Source organism: Aptenodytes forsteri, unplaced genomic scaffold (assembly GCF_000699145.1).
Source record: "Aptenodytes forsteri isolate BGI_AS27 unplaced genomic scaffold, ASM69914v1 Scaffold181, whole genome shotgun sequence".
NCBI lineage: Eukaryota > Metazoa > Chordata > Aves > Sphenisciformes > Spheniscidae > Aptenodytes > Aptenodytes forsteri.
The window spans coordinates 970,242-993,383 of record NW_008795702.1 but is presented as its reverse complement, the minus strand read 5'-3'; the positions used below and the strand labels follow the sequence as shown (position 1 = coordinate 993,383).

Here is a 23,142-nt window from a genome sequence, read left to right as displayed (position 1 = left end):
CTCTAGAAAAAGAAATCTTTCCAGGTATTTATTTCAAAGATAAATTAGGCAGCTGCTCAGAATAACCAAATTGATAAAAATTTGTCTTTCTTGTTGTTTCCAGCAGCTCCTGTCTGACCATATATTTACTAGCGAAAACTTTTCATATTAACATTAACAGCATGGTAATGAAATTCCATTTTATATTAAAAATATAAATAATAATAAAAAAAATTTCATCTGCTTTGTTCTTGTGATGACTTCAGAACAGCACAGATAGGTGGTCAGACACTCCCCTTGAAAATGCTGCATGATACCAGAAATCTCGTGGCTCTTCGCAGGGCCAGAAAATACTCCCTGTGGGTAGATGAGGAAATTCCAAAATGTTCCTGCTGTACAATACTTTGTTCCTCTTTGTTCTTTGCATCTCCCAGGCAAAGTTTAACCCCTAAAACTTCTGTGCAATAACCACAGAAATACAGAGCCAACATCTCCACACAGGAGCTGTGAGAGAGACATACGAGGAGCTCTGCCACGGTGGCCCCTGCTCCAAGATCCACCATTAAGAGCACAATTCCTGTCAGAAATGCACCTCTTCAGACTATTACACTTCCAGGACAATGATGCACATCATCTTTGACCTATGTCTGGGTCACCACTCCTGTTATTTTCCATCCCACACAAAGGACAATCTCAAACAACACTGGGACAAAAGCAAAGTTTAGAGCCGAGTCTCACCCTTCCTCTGAAAGGGTGTTATGAGGGCCCCAACTTCTCTGCAGGTGGCTCCCGCCAGCTTCATCTTCCTATCCCAATCCCACTACCTCAAACCAGGCCCATAACCCCATGTCTTGCTCCCTCACGTCTTCCTCCCCATCGGGTTAGCCCGGCAGCTCGATGCCTTACTAGCAGGCAGCCCAGAAACGGGCCTGTGGGAGGCACAAGTAGCTCAAGAAGGGGGGTCTCCGCTGGGCCCCAAGCTTTACTGTGAGACTGGTCGTCTCCTGCGTTTAACCGGGAGCAGATAATCTACGTGGTGGCCTTTGGATCCAGCGGCGATGGCTTCCTTCAGTGTACAAGGCCTCACACCCGTGCACAGTGCTGCTTTTCTGTCAGCTGTAAGCATTAGCTAGCTCTAACTCTCTGATTAACTGGTTAATCTTATTAACCAGTTCATAAAACACTGGTTCCCGTGTTTTCCTTTACAAGTTCTGCCATCGTATTTGCATCATAAAGAGTACTATATGCATAAAGTAATGCTTTAAAAATGATAGTACTGGATTAGAAACACTGACCGGTTGATGACACATCATGCTATTGCCCAAAATATTCACCAGAGCTGGCTTAGAGAAAATAATCTGATCCAATTTTTGCAGTGGCAGCCCTGAAAATATAAGGAAAATCTATCAGGAAGGCCTTAGATACATCTCCTTGCTGATATGGATCTCATATCTTTGTCCCTCTTAAAGGCTTGGAAAAAAGGTCGAAACTCACCATTAGTTTTGCTTTTCTTCCAAACACTTCACTTGCAAGTAATTTCAGAGCTTAGCTAAACTAAGCACAGTTATAGCACATTCAAAAAAAAAAAAAAAAAAAGTGTGTTTACTGCATGAAGGCTTGACAAGAAAAGTCCTTCCCCCTTTCAGATGAGGAACTGCCTGACATGCAAGACTTGGTATTCTCGCAGCCACATGAGGAGCGAGAGAAACAGAGAACAGAAATACCAGAGACATGATGTAAAGTGGTGAACAGGCTAAAATTAGTTAATGTTCCGATTGCTTTTATGAAGGGAGGGCAAGTTGTATTTTTTTTTTTTTTAATTAAATCAAAAATCCTAGAAGGCACTGGAAAGTGAAGAAAGAGAGATTTTAAATATCAGTGCACAAACACATGCTTGTGTACATACACGTGTACTAACGTAAGTACATGTACACATTTCTTGTATTAGGAACACTAATTCAAAAGCAGGTCTTACAAAATACGGAGAAAAGCACCCCCATCACCTTCATAATTGTATCAGGAATAATGTCAGGAAATTTTACAGGGACTAGCTTAGCTAAGGCAACATCTACCCTGGTCTTAAAGACCAGTGTATGGTCTTAAATGCCATACTTAAATGCCAGTATTCGTCATTTTTCCACCCCAGGTTTTGAGTCTTACCTTTCCAAATAATCACTTGCTTTATGAGGGCTAAAAAAGAAAAAAGCTTTCCTTCTTCCTATTGTAGTATTAATATTTTCACTAGAAGAAAGGAAATTCTTCTTATTCCTTTTATTCACTTTCAGTTTAAACTGGTGTTGCTCAGAGCTGGAATGAAATACAATGAAATGACTGAGTAGAAAATTAGGATTTTGTCAAAGGTCAGCAAATTGGTTAAACGACCTTGAGCTATGTTCAAAGCAGCAGCACATAAGTACAGTACAGAGGACTACAGGTTCAGTTCCTCTAGGCTGCAAAGTTGAACTATTTTTCTTTGTGGTATCTTTGTTGACCTTGGTAAATCTAATTTGAGACAGCACTGAAATTTTCTGATATACTACACTTGGTTTTCTTCAAGTCAATGTTGAGCTGTGAAATGGATGCGAGTTGTTGGTTAGCCTACAAAGTTCATAATTTACTTGCATGAGTCCCCACTTCCCCTCCCCTCCCTGCCTGCACACATACACTGGTGAGGCTGCAAACTTCTTTTGGGGAAGGCAGCAATGCTAAAAATCATCGAGAGGATGTAATAAGGGAAAAGCAATGCTCTTTGTGCAGAAGTGTGGGAAAGAAGATAGGAAAGGGCTGCACTGGGAAAAGAAAAAAGAGGAAACATTATTTGAAATGAAACATTGCATGCTGGGTCTGGCTGGGATGGAGTTAATTGCTTCATCGCAGCCCACACATTGTGGGTTTGTGACTAAAGTTGTGTTGATAGCGCACCGATGTTTTAGGTGTCGCTGAACAGTGCTTGCAGGGTGTCAAGGCTTTCTCTGTTCCTTACTCTGTCCCCCCCCCAGGGAGCAGGCTGGGGTGGGCAAGAGGCTGGGAGGGAACACAGCCAGGACAGCAACCCAGCCTGACCAAAGGGATATTGCATGCCACGTAATGCCAGGCTCAGCAATAAAACTGGGGATTTGGTCTTTCCAAAGTAGCCACCATTTGGAGGCTGACTGGGCATGGGTCTGCTTGTGGGAAGTGATGAGTGACTGCCTTTGCATCACTTCGCCTCCCCCTGCCCCTTCCCTTCATTTTTTAAACTGTTTTTATCTTGACCCACAAGTTTTTTCGCTTTTGCTCTTTTGATTCTCTCCCCCATGCCACTGTGGGGGAGCAAGCAATCTGCTGGGTGGGGGCTTACTTGCTGGCTGAGAATAGGAAATAATTACAACAATGCTGATGGTCAAGTTATAAATCAACCTGGAAGTTTTAGAATTATGTGTTGGGGGGGGGGGGGTTTTTTTTTTTTTTAATTATTTACTTTACCTGAATTATCACATGGGTAGTGAAAAACAAAAGGATACGGTTTTTTTCTTAATTTTTCTCCTGGGAGTTAAAGAGATTTTTAGAAAAAATAATTAAATACAGAGCTCACACTGGCTTTCTCTGAATGCTAAACCAACTATAGTTGCAAACATAATTACTGATATCTAGACACAAGCCAAATTTACGAAAAAAATCTGAGTTGGTTCACAGGTAGGTGTTCAATACACGGTAGGCAGACTGCTACGCCAGCTGAAGCTGGGGCTGTGTCGACAGACTTGGCCAGCAGTTAATAAGCTCACCCAGACGGTATGGCAGCAACCCACCCCGGCAATATTTTAATATTTATTTATCTTTGCTTACCTATTTGTTTCCATATTTTTCAGGCCTCTGGGTTACATTCAGGCTGCTGAGGTCAACTGCGCTGACGTCAACAGAGCGAGAACGTCACTGTCAGAAAACACTGTAGTGAGAATCCCAGCTTGCAGACATAATTACAACTTCAGTACAAAGTTCATAAGTATTTTTCTTTTAATATAAGCAAACACGGTTGTTGAATTCAGAGAGAAAAGGCCACAATTTTGAGAAACGTGTGATGGTTTTCACTGCATACATTTTAATTCATGCACAAAGACCTTTTGACATTAACGCTGACAGGAGCCCACTGCTCTTTCTCAACATGATAGACCTTGCTCCATTTTCATCAGAAAAGCAGTCCCCATCGTGATGTAGGAAGCTATGCAGGTGTGCACCCTGCTTTTCCTTACTTAGGCCTTTCTAGAGCAACAAAACAAAAGGCACACACTGACACACAAAAGCATCCGCAGCAGCTGCCCTGCCTGACGTGCTGCTGATTTTAACGCTTTATCATTGAATCAATGTCGCTGCTTTGAAGCTGTAGCCTGAACAAAGCGTACTCCTTAGTAGTCACAGCAGCTTATTTGGAAAGAATATTTTTAATAATAAAAAAAGTGATTAATAAAAAAAGTGTGTGCTTTGGGAAATACAGCCACAGATACAATGCATGGGAGACCTTCAACGTAAACACATTTCAGCGGAAACTCTGCCTGCTGCCCTCCTACATACCGAAGAGCCTGTGCACACTTAAACCACAAAAAAAGGATGCCACAGCACTGCCTTCACTGCTCAGTGGTAGATAGACTGAGAAGTTGTTATATTCATGCTAGGTAAGGCTCAATCTGAGCAACAGCAAGCAGATTTTTTTCCAAATAAAATAATCTGAACTACCTGGGGTGAACTTAACCACTGGCCCTGACCGTCCCACTGCAGAGAGAAGACAGCAGCTGCACAGCCTCCGTCTAAACTAGAAATGCCTGATTTAGAGCGTTGCTCCTGGTTAAGCAGCGGACAAGCAGGGGGAGCTCAGCAGGGTCTCTCATCCCTTGTAAGACTTTTCATTTCCTTGCTGCACGGCTTTGCTTTGGGGGAGCGAGAATGCCAGAACTGAGCCCATTTTTCCCTTTCTGTCGGTGGGGATAACTAAAAAAGGCTCAGGAAATTCTGGGGACCAAAATAGCTGGAAGAAATGCTGAGAAGAAAAGGGGGGAGTTTTAAAACAAAACAAACAAAAAAAACTTCTCTTTGCCCTCTCTTCCTCTGGTAACACCTCTCCTCTCCCCCCCCCATCACCAGTCACCACATCGGCTTCTCTTCTTTAATTAAGTGAGTCTGGAGCTAACTTGGAAAGAAAGCCAGTGACTACGACACAGAGAAGTTTCTTATTAGCTTGTGTGATGAAGTAGGAGCCTGTTCGGTCAGTTGGTGGCTTAACCTACTTTATTTTAATGAATTATCCACGAAGCGGGATACACAGAGGTGCCATGTCAACATAGTCTGAGATCATCACCGTCGTCATCAGACAAGCTTTGAAATTAGTTCTACGTGGCAGTACTTTGTGTGGAGTCTAACAAAATGTGTATAAGCACCAGCCAAAATAAATGATCATCATCTCCCCTGCAGAGGTGTACCAGTACCTGCCTGATGCCGTGAGGAGTGCCAGCATGGCATGCCACCACACTGTATATGAACTAACTGTAAGGAAAATTATAAACTGAGATTTTTTTAATTATTATTCAGAAAAACGCTGAAATAGGTGAACTGTGACATCTGCAGCTCAAATGATCTGGTTAAGAAATATATGAATTTTTTAACAATGGAAGAACTTTGTAATCTGTTCAAGGGTGGATTTCGTCCATAAAAATTCATCATATAGAAATATTTTCTGTGAAATATTAATTAAAATTAACAGATTGTAAATATCAAAATTCAGATCATTACTGAGGCCCACGTAACATAATTACAGCATTGAGAACTGCTCTGAAAAATCAAAGGGTCTGACCCCTGGTGCTTTCAGCCAAGTCCAGAGACTCTGAAACAGTTTAGTTTGCTAGCAGTTTTGTAACATTTCTTGTAGCAATGAGATTTGCTTGACAAGACCCTTTACCTGGAATACACTTTTGATGTCTGAGACAAGCCTGACATTTCCGCTTCCTATTTAATTTTTAAGTGACTACTGCTTTAAAGTTCTGAGCCCAAGTTTCCTGCCCCAAGTAAACCAAATCTCTTCATTTTTTACTTTTATTTTCCACTTCTGCTTTTCTTTGCTGGTCAGATCATTTGGAGCTGAGCCCCAGTGGTACAACAGGCTTCCTAACCCTACAGTTTCTACATTTTCTGTACAATTGATCGTAACTTCCTCTTATATGTCTGAATAAAGTAAACTTCATGGCTATGCATTAAAATCTTGTAAAAATAGCGCCATGTCTGCTCTCTTGCAGCTAGAGCAGATCTCTGATTTCAGCACTGGAGAGGAGGAGGCATCTCGCATGGTTTCTGGATGGAGGAAGAAACTCGGTGACTAATATGCTGTAAGAAATAGGCATTTTCCCGAGAGGGAGCCTGGGTGGAATTTGACTCCGCGATATCACAAATCAGAAAAAAAAAAACCCAACTTCCTTTTCAAAGTCTCAGTGCTACTGTCATTCAGAGCACAGCTGAAGACAGTAACAGGGCAAGAGATTCTCCCTCCATTTTCCCCTCAAGCCTGCAGCTATTTGGGAGGGTGAGGGGGACGGGGGGGATGCTTCATAACAACAGTACACATTTCCTCATAAGGACCAGGTTACAGCCTTTCGGCGAGCAAGTAGCATGGCACAGCTGCCCTAGGAAGCCCCAGAAAGGAAAGGGCCCTACAGCGCGGGCCATTAGCAGAGAGCACCAAATTATTTTTATATATGTATGTATTTTATAATATATATGCATAAATCATATATATACACATATATGTATAAATATATATACACACACACGTGTGTGTGTATAACTGCAGCCAGAAAAACCCATTTACATCAGAAGGTGATCTCTGGTCCTGACACAAGTGTGTCAGAAGAACTTGCAATAAGTATGCTTTACTCACGCTATGAAGTATTTAAAAAAATAAAAGTCTATTTTAATTATAAGTCTTGACATGTCCCCATCCTGTGCAATGGCTGAAGTACCTTTGACAGTTGTGGGTTTTTTATAAGGATTCAAAATATGAATGTGCTGTTCATTCATGCAGTAGCTCTTTTTATATTTTATAAGGATTCAAAATATGAATGTGCTGTTCATTCATCTCACAAGACACTCTTTCCTACCATAGGGAACGGGATGTGCATCTACAGCCACGCTCACATTCGTTTGACTCCCGTAGGGAACGGGATGTGCATCTACAGCCACGCTCACATGTTCGTTTGACTGTTGTGTGTGGCAGTGGGACTTGAAAGTAAGACCTAGACCACCAGTCATACCTTCCCAGAGTCTGTATCTTAGAGCTAATCCTACAGCTTCCCACCACAGCGCTCATCTCCCTCATGGCAGATTAAAACACAGAGCACACCTCAACCACCACATGCTTTTTTAAACTCTAGTCCCCGATGAATTCATTTCCAATGAAGATTTTTTTAAAGTGAAAAAAAATCTAATGAATAACGTTAAAAAGCAACACCAAACAGAAGCCTAGAACCAGTTCACTGTGTTCAACCAAAACTACTTGTTGACTGAGTCTGATTCTTCATATTCATAGGAAGTTTTATTAAAAGGAAATTCCAAGAAACAATTTTTTTTCCTCAGTTCCTCTGACAAGGTTAATTATATTCTGCTTCAACAACAGAAGATTTAAAAAAAAAAAAAAAAAATCCCCATTAAACTACAAGCCACTTGGAGTGCTCTTCTCTTCTTTTCCCAGTGTGTTAATCGGACACTTCAGCTTGTCGGTGACCCTGAGGAGGGGAGAACGTTCCTTTCAACCTCGCTGCTGTGTTTTTCTGATTACACTAGCAGGCCTTTTTGCCCAGCAGCAATCCAGGCAGAGCCGGCTGGTTCGGCGCAATCTGGAAGGCTGTTGTAATAACAGACTGAACAAAAAGCACAAGGAAGAACCGGCCGGCTGTATAAAACTCCCTCCAAACTCCGGTCCCCGCAGAAGTGCACCGGCCTCAGCAATCAGCATGACCAGCCAGTCTCAGGGAATCCAGCAGCTTCTGCAGGCAGAAAAACGTGCCAAGGACAAACTGGAGGAAGCCAAAAAAAGTGAGTAGCTGCTCTGGTTTTACTGAACTCTTCTACTGTAAGCTCTTCAGAATTACTGTGGCTCACAGAAAAACAACATTATTCCATCTGTATACATCACAGCTGTGCTGCTCCTATTCTTTCTCTTCACTTGCATTAGTGCTGTGCCTTGACTGCAGCCAGGCATTTAACCAAACCTGAACATTCAGAGTTTGCTTAAAATTCTGTGCGCGCGTGTGTGCTTGTGTGTGCGCGTGCGCACGTGCTTATTACATTAAACAAGGTTTTCTTTGTTATATTCATCCTGTCAGCTAGATTTATTCTTGCTTTATCTCAATGCCAATAATGTCATTACAGCCTTCCTTAGGTATTTAAACTAGAAGCCTACACGCCTCTGGCTGCCAGCTCTGGAGGACCAGACTCCAAACTCTCTATTTCTCTTTATAGGTCTTGTATAAGTTTTTTAGTGTTCCTCTACTTACAAAATCTAGTAACTTGCCTTCTAATCTCAGCTGGGCTTCAAAAACATTACGTGAAAACAAAGGGAGACCAGCACAATGACAGTAATGAACGTCACGGTACAAACACAAGAACTGTCAGTACTGTGATAGGTCATTCCTGTAAGTCTTATTACATGGTACAAGCAATCAGCAAGTGATTAAATGTTCAATTTAAAATAAACATCTTGTTTGCTGAATGCCTAAGTGCCCAGGGCAAAGCATGTGTAGATATCCAATAATAATAAATTCATATATTTTTATTCTAGTCAAATATAAGCAAAAAAGTAATAATAGCAAATATAAAAGTGAAGGTATCTGCTAGAATAATTTCAATCAAAGAAATAATTCTCCTGGCAGTCTTTCCATTGTCTATTTCCTTCATTTTCTGCATTCATTTCCCAGTGATTTAATGCAAAATATGGTGACCTTATTCTCCTGAACATAGGTACCAACACATGAGTCACTGACCTGCATTACTAGTGAAACATTAATACTGTTTCACGGAGTTATCTTGATTTAGAAACCAGCAGCAGGAAACGTTGTCCTGCAGGACTCAACTAACATGCATGAAGATGATGTCGTGCTGCAAGAGTATGATGAAGGAATATATTTTGTTTTCCATGGAGAAATAGAAGCTAAACAAAAATAATTTGTGTAGTTCCTATATCCCTTCTACGCAGAAATCAGCATTGCTGTGTGTTCATTACTTATTAGTGCGACATGTTAATTTGTACAACAGCACTCAGAAAATAAGTAGGAAGGCAATACCCCTTCCCTGAGCACCCAGCCACCGCCTGTGCCTTGCAGAGGCAACGGGGTGCGGGGGTGGGCGTGGAATATCTCCCCTCTTCATGAAAGAGAAGCCTCACAAAAAGGTGTGCAGGGTTGCTGCTCCCAGCCTGAAAGCAAAGAATAATTAAGTGATTCAACCCTTATATAGCCAAACCCAGCTCTAAGTGGGATGGTTCTTCCCTGCCCGCGTAGGGCAGGGGAAACACGCTGTTCCCCCGAGCAAGAAGCAAGAAAGCATGTGGTTTGGAAAGGCACAGCCCCCAGTGGAAGGAGTGGGGGTTTGGTCTGAACACAGGCTGCAGAATCAGGCCTCTAGCTATGATAACTTGATGTTCATTACCCTTTACTTTTGGTTTTGATTTTTTTGGTTTTGTTTGGTTTGCTTTTGTTTTTAAAACCAGAAAAGTCAGATTGGCTTTTTCTAAAACAGCTAGTTAAAAAGAGGTTTCATAAATTAAGAAACTCAAAAAACAAAAAGCATCATTATAACATAAAAGTAATGACCGAAGACAACTGTCTTGTGAAATCCAGACATTGTTATAGGTGCATTTACTCTACTCTGCAAAACACACACACCTCTGTCATCACCTCAGCCCCACACAGAGTGCTTGTGGTAAGCACAGGGCTTCTTCAGATAAAGTATCTTCCAGACACCTCTAAGTCAGAAACTTGACAAACCACTGCCTACAGCTACCAGTGTATTAGTGTTGAGGTAGGAGTTATTCAGCAGCTACAGAAAAACAGCTATTAAGAATTTCGCTATCAGTAAAAATATTTAGAGTAAAAATATTTCATCAGTACAACTTTCTTCTCTATTACTTTTAAAGCCAAACATTTTTTTGCCTTTATAAAAATTATGAAGGAAAATAAAAATTTCTCATACATAAAAATCAGGTGGTGGGGGGGGAAGAGACAGGAGAGGAGTAAAGACGACAGAGCTAGACTCTTTCCAGTAGTATCCATGGAAAGGGCAAGAGACAATAGCATAAATTTAAATGTAAGAAAACAACTCTGTAACTGTGAGGGAGGTCAAACCCGGGAACAGGCTGCCCAGAGAGGCTGTGGAGTCTCTATCCTGAGACATTCAAACCCCACTGGATATGGCCCCGATCAAGCTGCCCTTGCTGAGCCTGCTCTGAGCAGGGGGTTGGAGTGGACCCCAGAGGCCCCTTCCAGCCTCAGCAGCTCTGTGCAATCCCATGAAAAACCTCAAGCATTTCTAAGAGATTTTATTCCTAGGTATAGCAGATCAAGGGCAAAAAGTTCAAATAACTGCTGACGTGGCATATTTGTCTATAGCCTAAAGACTTTGGTGGACCCTTTTGTGCATATTAAATACTGCCAACAGTTTCTACTAGGGTACAAACAGCAAAGCTCTTGTGAATTTTAGATCTCATGGATCACACAACCAAGGTCAGGCCTTAATGTTTCTGATTCAGGTTTTTCTAAGGACTGCTCCTGGATTTTGTGCTAAACTAAGCATTATAGCTAATCTAACAGAATAATTATACCTAGAAAATCATTATTCTATTCAATATTACAATAGGTTTGCAGTGAAGCTACAAAATAAAAATTTTAAAATTTCCACATTGTCCTTAATTTCAATATTTTTCATAGCAATGTCACTACACCACCTTAGATACCTAACTATACCAGCATAACTTAAATACTGTGGGACAAGGACAAGAGGGATTCTTTTTGTGCCAAATCTGGTTATGCCAAGTCAGAATAACTCAAGCAGTCTCTTCCCCAGAGTGATTCTGCAGCTAGATCAGTGTAAAGGATTGCATAGTTCGTCTCTGAGCGTAAAAACTAAGATAAAAGGAAATACACAAAACACAACCAATTTATCCAGTGCAGTCAGCTAACCTGTGCACACACAATTCGGAGAAACAAGGCGAGGACATGCTGCTTCACCGCAGGAAACACCAGCCCAGATCCACCTGGTACCAGCTCAGATCAGCAGCTTCTGCTCGGGGCCTGGCACGCTGCGGATCTGGGCTGCAGGTGAAAGCAATGAACCTGTCCAGCGAGTGCTAATGCAGTCCCGTCCCTGCTAAACTGTAGGTATGACCTCCTTTGTCACCGCAAACAGCCATTGCACAACACCACTATACGAATGAGTCCGACTCTTCTATTTACGCTGTAACGCGAGAAGAATGAAAGGCAGATCATTCATGGGACACAACCAGGAAAAGCCATTTTCAAGGAAATGTGATTAGCAAAACTACCCTTATGCAAACCCTTCAGTGTTTACAGTTGATACTCACATAACCGGACCAAAATGTAGCATGAACACACATCGTGTCGTACCTAAACAGATAATGGGCCTAGTTTTTGCTGACGTATGCAGCTGTTTGTAATGCAAAATCCACTTTGGATAACTGAAAAATTAGCAAACAAATAAAGTTATATTTATAGACATGAAGCAAAGCAAAAATATAGTGCTAAAGCTCCTCTGTACATGCTTTTTCATACTTCTTGCTCAATACCCTTTATCCTGGCTTGCAATATCTTTACTGTATCATTGGCTGATGTCATTTATACCTGACAAATTATTAATAGTTTGTTGGTAAATGCACACATGCAAGGCTGCAACTATTAAATTGATTAAACACAAACCAAAACAGTCTGCAATCCTTTGGCCTTTTATACACAGCACTGCTTTATCTATCATTTTTGCTTTAAGCGTCATTTGGATCCCAGAAATAACTCAGCATTGTCAGAGCCAAGACATCAATTCCCGAAGATCCTTTTGGATAAAACAAGGGAAACAAATGTGTCATGAATACTGGTTTTAGCAAAACTTTTTAAACACAAACCAAAACAGTCTGCAATCCTTTGGCCTTTTATACACAGCACTGCTTTATCTATCATTTTTGCTTTAAGCGTCATTTGGATCCCAGAAATAACTCAGCATTGTCAGAGCCAAGACATCAATTCCCGAAGATCCTTTTGGATAAAACAAGGGAAACAAATGTGTCATGAATACTGGTTTTAGCAAAACTTGTTTTCCTATAGATTTTTATATCTTGGCTTGAATTTCTAGTACCTAATAAAATGAAAACTCAGACGAAAGATTTCAGGAAATCAGATTAAAAACAAATATTAATCAAAATATAATTCTGTTTACAATATCTTATCTATAGTGCTCTCTTGGATAATATCCAGGACATATTTTATCCACTGAAAAAGCTATACATACTGATCAGCTGCTTCTATTGTATTTTATTAAAAGTGCAAAACAGTCTTCTCAAAATGAGCATCCCTAAATCCCATTTTGCAGACAATTTAACACTCTTGAAGACAACTGAAATGGTCCTATTTAAAGAAAATATGATTAATTTTTGGCAACTTCTTCATATTACATGATTTCTATGCAGAAATTGAGCTAGAAGCCTAGATAATATGTTTGAAAACAGAAAGCCAATTTTACCATGGCAGTTTTTGGAAAGTAAGATAACTTAGTGTTTGAGCAAATTAAAATGCAACATTTTTGCTTTCTACTGTCTTTTTCTTGCAAGATCTAAAACCCCCCAAACAACCTAAAAAACCTCACCCATTCTTTTGGATCTAACCAGATCTAGGTATTTCATTAACATCACAGAAATACCTAGAAAGAAGAATACAACCTTTCTCCATGCTAATAATGCCTTCCCAAGTTAGGTAAGAAAATCTAATATGGGGCTGACTTGTAACAGAAAGTTGGTTAAGATTTGGCCAATTTAACACGATGCCTGGAAATTTATAGGCTGTCAGCTACCATAATCATGGACAACAGCAGACAAGGAAACCAGGCGTAGCACAGCTGCTTTGCTGCTCCCCATCTTCAAGGATGGGAAGGAGGGACAAAGGGGCAGCAGCAAACCTGGCCCCCGCAGCATGTCCTTTGGGGCAAAAGTCTCTTCAAACTTGGGGCTTTCTGTACCTCACCTTTATGATCCTAGAGGAAATGCTGTAGGGACAGGTTGGTTTGCCCATCCTCCTGTATTTCTTGCCCTCTTTTTGCATGATCTTGGCTGAATTCCAATGCTCTGCCACCCTTCAGTGTGTAAGGTTTGATCTCGGCTCGGCCGTGCTCTGCAGAGAATCCCATCCAAAAGATCAGTAAGGCTTTGAAAAGGTAACCCCATATTGCACAACTAAGGTAGCAGACAAGTGGTTAATAACAGACTGATTAATTAATTTTGGTTTGTCTCTAGTGAAACAGCAGGTTAAGCTCTAGTTTCTGCTTAACTTAATCAGGTGCAGCATATGCACTATCGCATATGTTGGCAGTTGCCGATTCTGTCCACAACGTTGTTGAACTAGCAGTAATTTACTCACAGCTTTTCCACTTAATTAAATAGGAAGCAGCAGGTTCCTGCTGTGCCAATCCTAAAGGCATCATGGAAAAATGAAATGGCTGCCACCCTACGGTGACACCCTATCTATTGTGCTTACTCCAGTGCATTGTCAAGAGCTGACATGTATGTATATATATACTTTTTGGTTCGCTAGCTATATTGTCAGAGGCAAATGAACTGTTGTTTTACAGTTAATCTCTTTCCATTTTGTGCATTTTAAATGGATTTATTTATCTATCTGGTGGCCAAATATGCAACATATTTACTACAGATGGCCCCCCAGATGGAATTTGAAATTAAAATCCCACTGATTTTGAAATAATTTAATTTGCTATAGAGATCCAGTTCCTCAGCTGGTGAAATTGGCAGAGCTTCATCGTAGTCGCTCCCCCCGACTTCCAGCTCCAGAGAATCACCCCCCCGCTCCGCTCCTAGAGGAAAACTCTATAAAAGGCTGATCAGCTACAAATTTGGAGAGGAGAATAAGGGAAACTTCAAAATACAGATCTAAACCTGGTTCCAAATTTTGTTGTCCAGACTGATGACAGGCTCTTACACAAATCTGTCATTTCATGCATGCTGGTCCCAAGACTTCATAGAGTGAGTCTTCAGCAGAAGCTGAGGGAATCAGCCCTTATCAAGCAAATACAAACTCTGGGAAAGTACATGCTAGGTTTTAAACTGCCTCTCTGCCCCTTTGTACATGAGCAGAGTGCCTTGGTGGTAAAAGGACTCTGAGAAGTATAATTAACTACACAAGAGAGCACTGCACTGATTAACTGAGAGTCAGTAAAGCTACCTGGTTCCTCACCAGGTTGCTCCTTCCTGTAAACAGCCTTTATACAATCACGCACCCCAGGTCCCACAGTAAGCACACCCACAAAATCTAACAGTCCAGGAATCAAGACTTTAAAAGGAAATTCACATTTCAGGCATCTCTCTGCTTCTACTCACCCATCTGCAGATAATGACTTCAGAAGGAGCCGTCAACTGGGCAAATAATTTACTGCTGGATCAGGCATTTTACCCAGGCTTTTGTTGAATCTCAGATGTATCAAAACCAACAGTCTTCCTCCCAAGATTCAGCTTCCTCATTGTGCCATGCTCAGTGGAAGCAGATTGCTATGTGCCACACCTGATAAAGCTTCAGAAGCCCAGCACAGGTGTAACCAATCCAATGTAGCAGCCTGGAGAAAATAAATCAGAAATACTAATGCTCGTCTTTCTAGCCTAGCTGGACAATGTTCCTTAGGATTTCAGAAAAGGTAGTTTTCAACTTTCGTGCTTGAATTGGAAGACTTAAAAAAAACCAAACAAAAAAACCAACAAAAAACCTGAACAAACCAAAACTTACAAAAGTATTCATATTGCTCAGCGATATTAAGTATGTGGTTACAATAAGTAAATAAATAAATGGCTGTTTCACGCATCCCATCAAGATGCCTTTTTCAGTTGCCTAGCCTCCACTCTCTCATTCTTGTGATATCCTAATTTAAGCAACTAAACAACAGCTTTTTCAGCCATTGAAGACATTTCTCCCATTAAGAAAAGGGAGCAAGCTTATCCCCTCCCACTCCTAAAATTCTAGCTGTACAGCAGAAAGAGACCCCAAAAATCAGCATCAGCCCAGGTGTCTCAAGTATAGCATATCAACTTTCAATGCAAGAGGTTTACAGCCCCAGCAGTTAGAAAGTGACTTTTTCCTCGCAAAGTAGCATAGCAGAGTCCTGTGGGGATCCACGCAACTTTACCGACTTTATACAAAACAGACAGACAGAGAAGCATCACCGTGGGGTGGTTATGACACGTTCAACACTTGCTTCATGTAAAAACTTAAGCATCATATTCCCATCAAACCTTTTACTCCTATCCTTTACATAACGTCCCTGCTAGACCCAGGAACTACCTTATGCCCAGTCCTGCACTGAGTTATGTGGGCTTGATTTGACAAACCTTTAGCATTTTACCTAAGACAAAGTAACTATTCACAGCGAACGAAATTAAGTATGTAAACAAGCCTGTTCAGGAGGAAGGCTCTAGTTTCCACTACAGCCTAAAATGCCACCTTACAGATCACCCTCCTGTTTAAAAAGAAAAGGAGAAAAAAAAAAAAAAGACTTTTTAATCACTTTCATATTTTCTATGCACTGGTAGAGAATATCATTGACCACCTTTTTCTCTTAATCACTCGCCTCTGCATTTAACAAATGCTAGTGGAAACGGGTGGGGGAGAAGAGGACAAAGCCTGAAGCCTGCACTCAGTTTGGTAGTGGTTAAGACATATCTTGCAGTACTTTGGAAATCTGCCAGCTCTAAGCAGAATCCAGTTGGTGTGGGATGAAGGGATGCTGGCAACCAATCAATGTGGCAAATTTTACAGAATAATGTCTTTTCCCATCAGTGACAACTAAAATCTGTTATCTGGCTGCTACTATTGCTGATGAAGGAAAAATAGATATTTATTTAAACACCAAGCTGTGATTAAAAAAAAAAAAAGCATTTGTGTTATGAGAAAATGTGTAGTTGCAAAAAGACTTCTGTTGTTAGCAAACCAACAAGCTTTTCATTTGATGTGTGCATTCACACAGGGAGTTGGTCTCAGAAGATGGGTACTTGTGTGACTGGCTTTCAATCAAAAAGCACCCTACCTAAATCACTTTGGTTCTTCTGACCATTCTTGTGCAAATAAAGCTGCTGTTGACTTTGCTCAAGCTTTGTCCGTTTTACTATGCCATGTAAAATACCTCTGATTTAGAGAGATTCATCTTTTGGGGTACAGTGACAAGCGTGATGTAAATCCCTGTTTCTTCCCCCATTAGGAAAGGGAAAGAGGCTGAAGCAGGCCAAAGAAGAAGCCATAGCCGAGATAGACCACTACCGGTTACAGAGGGAGAAGGAATTTAGGAACAAGCAAACAAATGTAAGAAAGAAACCTGCATATGTTCTTTTGTAGTGTCAACCTGCTCAACGCTAAAACAAATTGCTTCAAAACAGTGTTACATGGAGACGTCTGCAAACCAACATGATCATACTGATTAAACACAGAGATATCACCTATGATGTGTATATGCTTCACTTGGCCGCTTCACAGGCTTTCAATGCATTTGTAGACGGTATTGTGGACTTTCACCACCAAAATTGTCCAGATTCTGTATTTGGTTCATGCTTGTCCTTTGAAGATGTATCTCCCTTAAGGAAAAATACCTTTGGCCCCCTTTAACTCCAGGCAGACCTCATTCCTGTCTTGAAACTGGAGGTTTCAGTAAGGTGGATGTTTCAGTAAAAGCGTAGATTTAAAATCTTTCTTTCTATTTCTCTTCCACTTCAGCTGACTTTTGACTGCATACAAAGACTGCATCTTTAATTAACTGAAATCACCAAAACTTTGGAGTTTTTCACTACGTTTTCACAGCAAAAGTGGTCTGGCTGATATTTTCATATCTGAATTATAGTACGTTTTATACATTTATGCCATCTTGCAGTTTTCTGCAGTATTTTCATGAAGGTTCACAAACTGTTCTCTTTTTACTTGGTGACCTTCCTCTTACATTTTTGTTCTTGTTTTTTCCCCTGCTTGTTTTGTGCAAAAGCAAGGAAACTACACGTGCAAAAGCAGCCACAAAAAAAGCCAAAGAGGTCAAATAAAAACTGCTTTACAAGCCTGTCAATTCAGTCACACTTCACGTAAAACATTTTCCAGCAGAGATCACAAGCCTTAGGAACAGATACACACACACAAAGTCTCTAACATACACTGCCAGCCCCCAGACACACTGTCACACAGCCAGGCCAGGTGGAATTGTCTCATATGTACAATTTCAGATGTTTACTGACACTAAAATAAAGTAAAAACACCTCTAAAATTTGTTCACCTTTTCAGTCAAGCCAGACTTCTTTTTAGGTCTGAAATAGCGGAAGAGAAAAGATGTTGCTTTGGTGTGAACTCAATTTTTTCATCGCAAACAAAATTAAAGCTGCAGGGAACGGCCACTGTTTGTCGACAGAACACTTCACACAAGCAGGACAGAGCACATATTGCTCCTCAAATGACAGCATGTTGTACAAGATCATTGCAGTCCTCCTTCACGTTCCCTGACCCCATTATGTCGAACATTTATCTACCCAGACAAATGTCATCATTATTAACCTGTGCCTGGAAGGCAGTCAGGAGTTCCAGCTAAGCCAGTGCAGAGGGAAGTCTGATGCCCAGTTCAGTTTACTGGCTCAGGTATTTGGACACAAGTATTTTTAATTCTTTGTCACTGTCTCATTTAATGCTATTCCTCCTCTTACTTTGTATTGCTGTATCCAAACTAGGGTAAAATTTCTCATACTATGAGATGTTCCACATCAGTCCAGAATGAACAGCAGCAGCAGAAAACAACGATTAATTTGAGGTTAGAGTGACAATACACAAGATCTTTTTTCAAAATGTACAAAATTTAAGCCCGGATCTCAAACCAATTTTGCTAGTGCTCATGGTGTTTGTACTCAGGGTCTGAGATCACCGAACTCTGGAGATGTGCAGCCTAGTTCTGAATTTTGTGGCTTCCAAGTCAATGTAACATTTTAGCGACTTTGGAATGACACTGGCATAAAACCAGTATGGGCAAAATAAGGGACAGACCTTCAAGGTCAGCAGAAATCATTGACTAAGCAGAGCTTTGTCTGCATTCTGACAAGAAAAAGGTCTTCCAACTGAGATCACCGAACTCTGGAGATGTGCAGCCTAGTTCTGAATTTTGTGGCTTCCAAGTCAATGTAACATTTTAGCGACTTTGGAATGACACTGGCATAAAACCAGTATGGGCAAAATAAGGGACAGACCTTCAAGGTCAGCAGAAATCATTGACTAAGCAGAGCTTTGTCTGCATTCTGACAAGAAAAAGGTCTTCCAACTCAGAAGGAGGAAAGGGGCGGGGGGGGGGAATACATAGAAGAGTAAGAATCTAATCTCAAGTTTTCTGAATTTTGTGGCTTCCAAGTCAATGTAACATTTTAGCGACTTTGGAATGACACTGGCATAAAACCAGTATGGGCAAAATAAGGGACAGACCTTCAAGGTCAGCAGAAATCATTGACTAAGCAGAGCTTTGTCTGCATTCTGACAAGAAAAAGGTCTTCCAACTCAGAAGGAGGAAAGGGGCGGGGGGGGGGAATACATAGAAGAGTAAGAATCTACGATCTCAAGTTACAGTATTAGAATGAACTGAGAGAGCAGGTTCCCAGTCTACAGAGGCTCTTCTTAAAATTATAATACTTTTCTTGAGGTTTTTCAGAAGTATTTAGTAGCTGGATAACATGCAACCATCTGGGATCTCTAGAAAGTTATTTTCCCCAGTGGAAAAAATCAGCTTCATAAATCTGGCCCAAGCTGTACAATCTTTCCCACATGAGACCCTTACAGGTTGTCTAAAAGCTAAAATAAAATGCCAGCTCAAAATAGTTACTATAGAAAACTATAATCTTTTCCCGATATTTACAATTATGTCTACGTCCTGTATTTCTTCCAAATCAGAAAGTGTTTTACATCTGGATTACGGACAAACTTCTTACTATGTTGCCAGGTACTGATAAATAGCATTGCAAAGGTGATTTGTGCAAAAGATCTTAACTCAGCTGCTTTTCCTTCCTTTAAGGACTAAGTTGGGCTGAAATCACATGGAAAATAAAGCTAATGACTCCTCCCTTGTTTCTGGTCATCCTCTAGGTATCCCACTAACATCACAGGTTAGCTTCAGCTGCTAGTCCACCCCAGAGAACCATGGCAGGAACAAGAAGAATATGTTACTTATTCCTTTCTTACTCTGTCAGCATGCAGAAATGTCTTCTGCTCTACCCCATGGAATTCTTTAGCTGGAAACCAATCTCTCTGGCGGTATCTGAAGGACTTTTCCATAAGGGAAGAATTCAAGGGATGTTGGGGCAGTGGGGGAGGAGGGAGCAAAGTCACAGATTTGGAACGCGTGCATCTGTTTATAACATAACCTTGCTAAAATGTTCAGCAAGCCTAGAGTCAATTAAATTCTAAGCGAATGTCCTGATATTAACTGTGCCAGAAGCTGTCTGGTATTTCGCCAGATAAGAAAACGTAACATTAAAAGACCTTGTCTGAGGCCTGTTGAGGGTTATACATCACTAACTGCTGAAGACATTTCAAGTACTCTGAAACTGTAATTATGCATTGTCAGGAAGGCTTTCCCATGTTTTGCTCCTTAGCCATGCTCACATTCATTCTCAGTGAGGAACTGACTCGTTGACTAGTCATTAAAATAGAAAACAAATTAAAATGAGTGATATAAAAAGACAAAACATGTACAACGTCGTTCCCACAGCGAGCTGGGAAACTTTCATTACATGGGGAGATTCCCATTGCTAATGAGCATATGAAAGAGTTCCCTTTAATCCTGTTTTTATGCATACAGTTCAACCTAGATCATACCCTTACCATCAGGAGCCACTGTGACGTGTTTGTGCTATGTTTATGCTAGATGATGAAGAAAAGTACAATAAACATAGTCATATATAACCCTTTATTTTGCTCAGAGGACTTCTGCTTTTCAGGTAATGGGCTCCCAAGGTAACCTCTCTGCTAAAATAGAAGAGCAAACAACAGAAACCGTCCGAAACCTCACTAGCAGCTACCACAAGAACATGGAGAGCATGATGAAAAAGCTTTTGAGCACGATATGTGACATCAACCCTGAAGTTCACCCAAACTTCAGACACGCAGTTTAAGATCCACTGATGTGCTGGGGAAGGATGTTTGTAAAAAGTAGCCTTCTTTCTTGATAAACGTAAATATTTCCCCATTTATTGTTTCTCTATGTGTGAGAAAAAAAGAACACTAAAGCCAAAAGCACACAGTTCCACACTGGCTTTTGATGTGACAAGAATTATACAGGGTTTCACAAGCATTCGTTGGAATATTGTTTCCTGTTGGTAGCTAAAGCCCCTGTCATTTAGACAGGGGCAAGTCAACAACAGCAGAATAAATGATTATTTGACACCAGCAGCTTTTCAGTGGGAGTCTTTATTCCTTTTCTCTTATAAAATGTTCTGTACTAGGATGTGGTGTTGCATAAAGTCTGTTTATCCCAATCTTTATTGTACTTCAAGTCACGTGAAATAGAATATCACAAAAACTTAAAATACAGTATTTCTGTTTTCCTTGTGACACACGGAGTGGTCAGGTTGTGGAACATATAGGAACTCTGTAGTTTTTGGTCAAAAAGAATTGGTCAAAACATTTTCAATTGTTGTATGCTAATTTAAAACAAAATATAGCTGACTTGTATAGAATTATGTTCAAAAGCCGTACTCAAAGTATTGTCCTGTTGTTTAATGACACTGTAAACTTTATATAGCTTTGCTAAGTCTGAAAAATGAGAACAGGAGTAATCATTATTTATGAAATTGCTTTGGTTCAAGGTGCAGACTAGTACATCCATCATTATCTATAGAGTTACACCAAAAGCACAGGAATCCATGAGCTCAAACTCTACACCAGTTACACTAAATGGTACCTTAATCCACAGACTGTTCACAGAAATCACGTCAGTTAGAGCTCTCTTCTGTTACCATAAGTGACCTCGAGTAATACTTCCCTCTGCAATCACACAGATTTCCCTTGGAATAAATTCTACTGAAGTTAGGAAAACACAGTATAATCTGGTGCTTTCAAGGTGAAGCTCATTAAATCTGATGGGAGGCTGATGGGAGGCACTGATGAAGTGGGGGTCTGGCACACACCTGCATCATGAACCCCCTTAATGCCTTGTCTCCACTGCAAAATTACACTGAATTAGAAAAGCAGCTTGAGAAATTGCAATGACTAGCAAACAATAGCCATGATTTTCAGTCCATGTAGACACAGACAAATCATTTCAATTTCACAGCAGCTAGTCATAGGCAATCTCCTGTTCCAGCGAGGTTTACACAGCTGACATGCTGTCATGTGTAAAAAGACCGTAAAGCTGTAGTCAACTTAATGTCAGCAAACATGACTCCTCAAGGCTGTGCCTGGATGCTACACAATCTCCAAGCCCTGATTGTTACAGTCTCCTGTGCTTGATTATATTCTCCGGGGACACAAGGATGCCGAGGAATGGGAAGGAGACTAGAAATCCTATTGACATCAGCTGAAAGGCTCATTTATTTAGGAGTGCTTTGAATCAAGTTGTGATAGGCTTTGATTTACTGAGGGGATGAAGGAACTCCAGCCCCAGCCCATGTGCACGAGCCAACGCAGGCACCCTCCCGCACGGCACAGGGCAGTCAGGGTTGCCTCACTGCCTAGGCACACATGCCTCCAGTTTGGGTCATGGCTGCAGTCCCAGTGCAGTGCTCAGCTGTGAAGCATATATTTTCTGCGAAGTTAAACAGTCACCAAGGTGGACACTGATCTCTCACAAGAACTCACTGCAGTGTTCAGGACTGCGCCGCTTTCACTTCTGGGCTTCCTCAGCAGCCTTTTCACCAGTTACCGATTCTAAACATACAGAAATGTTGCAGGTTCAGCTGCAGAACTAAAGCAACGGGGTTTCCATTGCCAGCCGTATGGGATAACAATACACGCCCCTGTATGGCAAGAGCAGAAATGCCACAGCGTGGTGGGCAGCAAACTACAGAAGCAGCTTTTCAGGAGGTCAGCAACCCAGATTACGTGAAATAAACCTTTGTCTTCCTGCATTGCCCTGCTTCTTTTTATGACATTCCCCCCTTTCCCTCATTCTCACCAAAATCTGTCTTCCGTCACCAACTGCTTCTCTTGCAAAGCTTCTGCCCTCCTTTCAAGGCTACTCTTTACCCTTCTGGTCCACACGGCCACAAACACATCTCTTATTTAAATCTTCTTTAAAATACATTATCCCACAAACACACCCTCCCTGACAAAAACCCGAGCACATGGTGGGGGACAGCAGAAGTCTCCGGCAGCGTGGACGAGCGCTGTCTGGAGGGGACGGTGCAGCTGTGCGATCTCTCATGCAGTGGCGCTGCACTGCAATCATGGCAATGACCTGCCTGTACCCTTGCTATCACCTGCATACCTGAGATATAAATTGGGTCTTAAGTACTCAAACTTTCTGAACATGATTATTTTCTTGAACTGCGGCCAGAATGAAGAGCTACCGCTCATGAAAAAGGAAGGAATTCGTTATCGTTAGCTCTTTGATCTTGAGAGAGATAAATCTGAGAGCTTTGAGCACTCTGTGCATTTGCTCTCTTCTACGTTCATTCCCACTTCTGGACAGGGAAAGGGTAGTTATACCACCACTTTTAGCTGTACAGAGGTAAAGGCCAAATTAGACTTCATGTCTGGCGGATGAAGTTGCTAAGCCACTATGCATTGTATCTGAGAAGTCGTGGCAGTCCGGTGAAGTTCCCAGTGACTGGACAAAGGGGAAACATAACTCCCATTTTTAAAAAGGGAAAAAAGGAAGACCCGGGGAACTACAGGCTAGTCAGTCTCACCTCTGTGCCTGGGAAGATCA

At 41.2% G+C, this 23,142-nt stretch overlaps 1 protein-coding gene across 1 annotated transcript; it reads left to right on the top strand.

Annotated features, from left to right (window-relative positions):
* Positions 1 to 7,949: 7,949 nt before the first annotated feature.
* Positions 7,950 to 20,386, top strand: ATP6V1G3 (ATPase H+ transporting V1 subunit G3). Its single transcript, XM_009283172.1, has 3 exons — positions 7,950 to 8,031; positions 16,468 to 16,568; positions 20,213 to 20,386. Exons 1-3 carry the CDS (start codon positions 7,950 to 7,952, stop codon positions 20,384 to 20,386), a joined length of 357 nt encoding a protein of 118 aa, XP_009281447.1.
* The last annotated feature ends 2,756 nt before the right edge of the window (positions 20,387 to 23,142 follow it).

Bases quoted from the DNA above. Each gene is read 5' to 3' on its own strand.
- ATP6V1G3 (XM_009283172.1), top strand. From the start codon at position 7,950: ATGACCAGCCAGTCTCAGGGAATCCAGCAGCTTCTGCAGGCAGAAAAA. The intron at 8,032-16,467 runs GTGAGTAGCTGC...TTCCCCCATTAG, and splicing joins ACTGGAGGAAGCCAAAAAAA to GAAAGGGAAAGAGGCTGAAG. The intron at 16,569-20,212 runs GTAAGAAAGAAA...TCTGCTTTTCAG, and splicing joins TTAGGAACAAGCAAACAAAT to GTAATGGGCTCCCAAGGTAA.